General features: G+C 42.5%; 1 protein-coding gene and 1 non-coding gene across 2 annotated transcripts; both read left to right on the top strand.

The window, feature by feature from the left end:
- Positions 1–5004: 5004 nt before the first annotated feature.
- On the top strand, positions 5005–7724 carry RPS20 (ribosomal protein S20). The gene is made up of 4 exons (XM_057397817.1): positions 5005–5160; positions 6136–6235; positions 7062–7135; positions 7501–7724. The coding sequence occupies exons 1-4, from the start codon at positions 5158–5160 to the stop codon at positions 7681–7683; spliced, it is 360 nt and encodes a 119-aa protein (XP_057253800.1). The 5' UTR covers positions 5005–5157; the 3' UTR covers positions 7684–7724.
- Positions 6914–6978, top strand: LOC130593015 (small nucleolar RNA U54). Its single transcript, XR_008970736.1, has one exon. It is a non-coding gene; the product is annotated as a small nucleolar RNA U54 (small nucleolar RNA).
- Positions 7725–8172: the final 448 nt, after the last annotated feature.

Here is an 8172-nt window from a genome sequence, read left to right as displayed (position 1 = left end):
TGTAGGTGCTTGTTAACACTTTGTAAGGATCTAGTACAGTGATTTCGGTTGTATTGCTGGTATCGATCCACAATATGCAGTTCACTGATTACTGGCAAATTACATGTTGCTAATCACTAAACTGCCCCAGTGCTGTCAAGACTCTGAGTTGCAGTTATTCTCTGCAAAAAGTTGCTGTTTCACTATTACAGATCTGACAGAAGCATCACATCTGCAGAGCAAGGAGTGGAGAAGCAACAAATATTCTTCCAGACAAGCACAGAAGATATAATTCATCAATTTGAAAAGACAACTGAACTAAGGCAAGACAAATTCAAATAACATCCTCCTCAAAGCAGTCCAGATGTACAATCCTGTTTCAATCCCGAATGTTCAAAGGCACACTGCAGTGATCTATCACAGATTTGGTGTCACCAGAAATGCTCTAGCATATTAGCAGCTATGTCTTTTTTGTCACTGATTTGTATCAGAAGAACAAGGCAAAACAAACCAACAAAGGCGAATTTTTGCTCTAACCAGGTCACTGGTATTAGAAGGCAAATGGACTATCCCTCAGGTATAAAGTACATATTTAGAAGGAAAGAGCTTGTGGTGAAAACTATGAAGTTCATGCTGCCCACCTGAAAAAGTCACTGAACAATCAATATCTGCAACAACTTTTGTCAACAGTAAAGAACTCCATCAAAGCACAATTTTCCCGAGTTCATGTTTTCCATGGTTACATGAGCAATTTTCAAGTTAAAGAGAGCTCAGCATTTTTAGGGCGGTGTGCATTTTTATATGGTAAGCTTTATGCCAGAATTGGCATGAAAATTTACAAAACTTAAAATGGACAGGCTAAGTGTGGTATGAGAACTCCAGCTGCAGGCTGGTGCTGCTCATGCACTCTGCTATTCTGTCCCACTGCTACCTGCAGAGAACATTAATTCCCAGTTACAACTACCCAGCTACACAAATCGGTCTTTGAAAAGGGGCTATTTTCAGTTCCAGTGGGTTTTCTTGAAGTTTCAATAGCTGAAGTACCTGTAGACATAATAAATACAGATGTTCAAATCCTAGAGGGGACAAAGGGATATTAACAGGCAATACCTAACTGCTGAACAAAGAACTTGGAGGAGAGTTCTGAGACATGCTACAACTGTGTAACTTCAAACTAACACAAGAGGATCAGCAGATATCTACAATTAAGACCAACCAGATGCTGAAGCCTTTCTTAAAAGGCTTGAGAACAGCCTTCATTGGATTGCCGCTGACTGGTTTAGATACTCCAACACTGACTGACTTATTTCCTGAAAAGCCTTGAGTATGACCCTGCTTCACAGGTATTTTATGACCAGAAGTTCAAACAAAACCTTTAGAAGTGTGTTGAGATCCCAAAGGCCTTGGAGAAGAAGTGATTTATAAGTAAATAGGAATATATTTTGGCAATATGTTAATCACCATTGAAAGCAAAGCCTAGAGGCTGGCATAACCCAGTTTCCAGGGAGCTGCCCACATCAAATAATTCCTATGACAAAGCAGATTTAAGGAAGTTACTGCGAGCCCTGCCAAAACTATCCACAAGCTACCTGTCTGAAATAAGCAGAATAAATCTACTCAAAAAAATACATGGTGTTTACAAGCCCATTTGCAAAGCCAGGGTGAATACATCTGTCCTTCCTGAACCATCCAAAGGTATATCAGAGTTCAGCATTCACCAGAAGACACCACAAGCCTTCATTTCAAGAAGTTCTTGTGATACTGAGGTGCTGAGTGACAGCAGGTATGTGCTCGTTCAGTAAACACTTCAGTCACACAGGTAAACTCATACCAGGATCTACTCTTAAATTATGACCACTCAAGCACTACAAAAAACATCTAGCAGATCTCCTCAAATACCCTTTTTGTCACATGAACAAAGGAAGACAAAAAGTTAACTGACATCTAGACTAAATGGGATAGATTTGTAGAACATTATGACATTGTTTCTAGGTAAAAACTGTATAATTTGGTCTGTCACAGAGGAGAAAACAAGCAAAAAGCAAACCACGAACTCTTTCCAGGCAAAAACCAGAAAGTGTCACGAATGCACACAGAAGAATATTGCGCATGTTAAATCATGAAATTAGCTATTAAATTGTTTCTGCTACAGACTAAGTCATGTTAAAAGCATGTCTTGCTTCTTAACAGTTTCTCTTCTTAATTACGTGTCATGAGGAAAACACTCCCGGAAGCTTAATCTAAAAAGCATACGCCAACAGTGTATTGTAAATCCAAACTCACAATCTTGTAACTAAAGTTAGCATTAGCTGGGGAGCAAAGCCTACATTAAAACCAATATGTAACCAAAGGAAAACCAGGCATAACACAAAATATGAATCGGAAGGCAAGAATGACAAAATACTCAAGAGGTCAAGATATACACAATGGATGTTTACTCATATGAACAGCATGAAGGAGTGTTTACAGTCTATTTCACAGAAAGCAGAAAATTCAGACAAAACTTCTGTTCTACATTTGCAGAGAAAACCAACATAGATCAGAAAATTCTAACAATAGCTAAGGAAAGCCTTAAATGTAGGAACAGAAGTAAGTCGGGTTTTAAATAAGCAGCTCCAGATAGCTTGCATCCAAGAATTTTAAGAGCTGGCAAAGGAGTGTTGTGTGCTGTTAATGTGGATTTTCCATAAGCTTTGAGAAATCTGGGGAAGCTAAGGAAAAAAAAGAAATCTCCAAGAAAGCTGAGGTGGTGCCAATACAAGAAAAATAAGAAAGAAAGGAACAAATTCAGGAACTTACTGTCAACCTTGCATTAATCTGACGGAAAAAAAAACAACTTGACTTTTAGATATAGGAACAAGAAATAAATGAGGAAATTCTGCTTAAATTACACAGTTTAAATGTATGGAAAAGATATTTTCAGATTGACTTTTTTTTCCCCATGCAATTACAGCATACATTTGATAGACAATAGGCACAGTGTTGATATAACACATCTGCACATTAACTTGTTCAGTAGGATGCAAACTGACACTGTTGCTCACGCAGAGTTCATAGTCAATAAATTAAAACTAAGATTACAGGTCTGTGTCATCATTGAGGACTCAGACATATTTGTAACTGAATCCCACAGGAATTAGTTCTTGGCAGCAAGCTACTCAGTATTTTATCTGGAAATAAAGTTTACTAAGAACTTTCATAAAAACTCTAAGTAAATAATGTAGCAAGACAGCTGATTGGGAACCATCTGGATTAATGGAAAACTCAGTGTTTCAGCATGATCAGTGTGATGTCACGTATTTAAGAGTGATGAATATAAAACACTTATGGATGGAAAGCTTCCTCAGGAAGTAGTTGGAATAGCTGATAACAGAGTAAAACCAGGTTGCTTATGCATAAACAAGTTCAAAATTGTTAATGTAATTGTTAAATGGCTCAGAAAACAAACCCCTAGAACCAAATTCTGCGCTTATTGCAGGGAGAAAGAAGCCAGAGAAACAGGACTACCATCAGAACAGATGTCTGAAGTACTGATCTCCATTGGCAAAAGACATGGCTGCATTTCAGGGAGCAGCAACAGGATGACAACTTCTGTATCCGTGTTTATTGGAACTGCTTTATCAGAGCTAAAGGTAACTGCTTTAGCATCTGGTCCAAAGAAGTTATTAGTAAACCAGGTATTTCAAAGAGCAAGTACAAATGAGCCAAGAGCAAAACAAGCCTAAAATTGAGCCTAAAATTGTGCATAAAATTGAATAATTGGCATTAAAAAATTAACTGCATCACATGAGGCTTAAGGACCATATGAAGACCTATAATGCATTTTGTAGGGAAAAATAAAATACTAAGTAAGTGCAGCATGATAGCTCAAATTAAGTTCCTACTACAACACCAAGCAGGCTTTTCTGAGTAACTAGTAATTACTAAGCCTCCAAAGGTGGCAGTAGTTTTGGTAACATTACACATGTCCATCATTACTGGACAAACCCCCAAACTAGAACATTATTTTTAAAAGATAATCACAGCGACACTACCATAGACCATCATTTCCTAATATGTAACATCTGTCTCTCCTGTTCAATAAACCCCTCAAGTAGTGATGTAATTAGGAACAGGCATGCTCTTAGCAGAACACTGGTTTTGGGTCTGTTATCAGTGCCCAGGCCAAATCAATGACTGTTTGCATTAAAAATCTTCTCTTCAATGCTTATTCTGAATAAATAAAGCAACTTCAATAAATAGGAATGATGGCTTCAAACTGAAGATGGTAGATTTAGGTATTCGAAAGTTCTTTCCTGTGAGAGTGGCGAGGCACTGGCATAGGCTGTGCAGAGAAGCTGCAGCTGCCTCATCCCTGGCAGTGTTCATGGCCAGGCTGGATGGGGTTTTGAGCAACCTGGTCTAGCGGAAGGAGTCCCTGCCTGTACCGGCGGGTTGTACCTGAATTTGCTTTAAGGTTCTTTTCAACCCGAGTCATTCTGTGATTAAGTTTAAGGACTTAAAATTTAAGCATGAAACCTGCACTTTTACTTCAAGCTTTTGTACCCTCACCTCCACTTTCAGTAAAAATGACTGGAAAAAAAACAAGTAAGAAAATAAAGGCTTAGATGGGAACGGGCTCGCTACCACTGGAAGCGCTGAAGACTGGCTATATCAAAACCCGGCACTTCTCCCAGCAGAAAGCCCAAGCGCGCTTGCAGAGGCAACCAGCCGCTGAGGATGCTGCGGGGAGCGGGACGGACGGCGCTAGGACCCATGGAGTGCGGGCCGAGCCCGGTGTGGGTGGCGCGGTAGCCCCGCGGACCCCCCGCTCACTCGGCACAACCCGCCATGAGCCCCGGAGCGGAGCTGAGCTGAGCGCAGCCCCTCTCCGTCGCTCCCGGCCCCCTCTCCTCTCACTGCCAACACCGCGACTAGCACTCCCAAAGCCACTACAACCCGACACGAAAAACCGAGATATCCCAACATCCCTCCCACAGCGCTTCCGGGCCGCGGCTAGGCGGGTGAAAGGTCCCGCAGCTCCCGGATGGAGGCGGGCCGTTCTCTATATAAGTGCCCCGCGCCGGCCTCAGCCTCCTCTCGCCGCGCCGCAGCTTCCTGGCTCACCGCTGTTCGCTGGGCCCGCGCCACTCTTTGCCCGCCCGGGAATAAGTCGGCCAGGAAGGCCCTGCTGTCGCTATGGTGAGGTGCTAGGGCTGGGGGTGAGGGATGGAAGGGACGCCGTCTCTCGCATCCAACGGGCCTGGACCGCCGCGTGTACGCTCCGCCGCTGCCGGCCCTCGGCCGCGCCCGAGCCTCGACGCCAGGGCAGGGCTGTGGAGCCTGGGAGGAATCCTCCACTGCTGAGGCGGCTCACTGAGCCTCTGGCGGGCAGGGATGGCTGTGCCAGGACGGTGGGAGCCCAGGCCGGCCGTGAGCTTTACCTCCTCGCAGGGCTTCCTTCCGGGAGCGGGGCCGCTGCCCGCGGGTGGAGAGGAGAGGCCGCAGCCCGGCGTGAGCGGTGGTGATGGGCCGCATGCGTTCGCCCTAAAAACCGGGTTCTGTTAGAGGAAGGTGCGTCAGTTAGTACTACGGGTAGTACCTCGTCAGTGTGAGAAACAGCGTAGTGCATCCACAGCTTTATAAAACCTTATTTTCTTCGTGTTTTCACTTTTATTTTATTCTGTTCCCCTGGCCTACATTAACACCTAGTTACTTGCAAAGGTTTGATTGTATAAGGTCCTCAAATCAGTTGCCTAAGTGGGCAGAATTACTCTTTCTGGCCAGATCCAGTTGTTGTTTTGTTGATGTCGTTGCTACGTAATTCGTGGCGAGGTGAAGTTGTATGTGAAATCTGAAATGTATGTTATTTCTTTGTGGCTGGGCAGCTGGCTGTACAGAGGCAAACCAGGGAGGGGTGTTTTGCAGTTTCCACTGTGAGATTCAGTTAGATACTAAAACCACTGATTTTCTTCAGAGCACTTAGGACTTGGCTCTTCTTTTCTCTTCCCACTACTTCTTCCATGCCGCCGTGCTGCTCAGATATGCCATCTAGTTAGTAAAATAGTCCCAGTGCTATATTGTTCTTTGCGCTCCGAAAGTCTGTTTTTAAGAGGCTGCAGATAGCGTTGTTTGCATTGACTGTAATGTCTGATGTTTGTAACTTCAATGTTTCAGGCGTTTAAAGATACTGGCAAAGCACCTGTGGAACAAGAGGTAGCGATTCATCGCATTAGGATTACTTTGACAAGTCGCAATGTAAAATCACTTGAGAAGGGTAAGTGATAGTTTTGTTTTTTTAATTGGGGTAATTTGTTAAGCAATAAGTGACATGTATAGGATCATAGAATGGTTTGGGTTGGAAAAGACTGTAAGATCATCTAGTTCTAACTCCTCTGCCATGGGCAGGTTATGATATGACGTGTTACAAACAGACTGTATTTACACCAGCTGTCTTTAGAGATGTTGGTGTTTGCCTGCTTGTAGGTGACTTGGCTCACAAAGTCAACCCAGAGTGCTTCATACACTGATGCGGAGATTCTCATTTAATTTTCAACAGAAGCTAGTGTTTGGGAGTTTTTATAATGCTGAAAACTAAATGTCACAATGACTAATATGACAGAGTGCAGCTTCTGTTTTATTTCTTGTGGGGGTTTCAGTTGTCACTGTTTGAATTTATTAGAACTGAAAGGCACCGGTTTGTTGACTGGCATTTTGCCACTCTTGTTGAGAAGAGTTTAGTTTAGAAGTTAAGTATTCTTTAAGAAATTATTTAATCTTGTTTATGACCTGGCTTTGCCAGTGTTTTAATCATGTAAGTGTTGTACAATGTTTAGTGCAGGATCTTCAGGCTGGTAATAGCTTAAATACAGCTTAAACTTGTGGTAGTGGCTTTTGCCACATTTGTAATGTGACTGTGCTTTACCATGGCGTAACTCTTCCACTTGTATGTGGTTGGCTATGAGGATGACCCTTCAGATGAATGCCAGTGATCACTTCATACGCTATTCTGAGCCAACACCTTCTTTGGAATCTTCACTTTAAAAAAAGGGGGGGGGAAATATACACACTATATACTATTTTGTATTTTTTTTTTTCCCCAGTCTGTGCTGACTTGATCAGAGGTGCTAAGGAAAAGAACCTGAAGGTGAAAGGACCCGTTCGCATGCCCACCAAGGTACCTGACGTTGTTTTCCTGTCTTAAAAGTTTGGGGGTTTTCTGCAAGTATGCACATACAACATGAAAAATTGAGAGTGACCCCATGTAAACATGTAATGACTTCACAAATTACTTTGACACTTGGGGCAACTGCTTAGTGCAAAACCTGTTGAATTTGGAAGGAGCTTTTTTGTTCTTTATTTTAATCAAGATTGAGGGTGGTTTTTTAATGAATATGGGGAAGGAGTATTAACATGAGTAGAACATAAGTAACTTTACAATGACGTTGATGTCAGATAGCGTTATTAGGTGGATTGATTTGATTGTAGATTAGTCTTCTGTATGCACCAACTCAGCACCCTGTACTTATGGTTCTTCCTCAGACTCTGCGAATCACTACCAGGAAGACACCTTGTGGTGAAGGTTCCAAGACCTGGGATCGTTTCCAGATGCGTATCCATAAGCGGCTCATTGACTTACACAGCCCTTCTGAAATTGTGAAGCAGATCACTTCCATCAGCATCGAGCCAGGTGTAGAAGTTGAAGTTACTATTGCTGATGCCTAAATGATGGCCATCGCTGAATAAAGTTGATTTACAAATTTTCATCACTGTTTGTTTTCATGTGCGTGCCAAGAGTCTTGGGTAGCCTCATGATGATTTTCATGAAGAAAAACAACAGGTCATAAAATGCTGTGTGAGACGATTATGATACTTCAGGAAGAGTATACCACTTGGAAACATCAGGAAGATGAAACTTGGATATCATTTTCTCTAAGCAGAGAAAAAATCTGTGGGTCCCTGAAGGCCAGTTTCTGTTAGTATAACTATGACCTGCCTGACAGATGCTTCTATGCTTAGTTTTAAACTTACCTGTATTTTTATGGGGCGCTCTGAAAAGCGTGGGAAGAACCTGACTCTGTGACACCAGGCAGATTAAGGAGATAAGCCGGCAAACAAGTAACAGACTATAAGTGTCTAGCTGAGACTGGCTGACTTTCCTGTGTAAGCTATTGACTTTCACCCAAGTAGTCTTCCCTCTGCTTAACCCAGTGG

Source organism: Pezoporus wallicus, unplaced genomic scaffold, assembly GCF_028554395.1.
Source record: "Pezoporus wallicus isolate ANWC-B61680 ecotype Strahan unplaced genomic scaffold, APGP_CSIRO_Pwel_v1 contig_227, whole genome shotgun sequence".
NCBI classification, from domain to species: domain Eukaryota; kingdom Metazoa; phylum Chordata; class Aves; order Psittaciformes; family Psittacidae; genus Pezoporus; species Pezoporus wallicus.
This window is presented reverse-complemented; position numbering and strand designations above follow the sequence as displayed.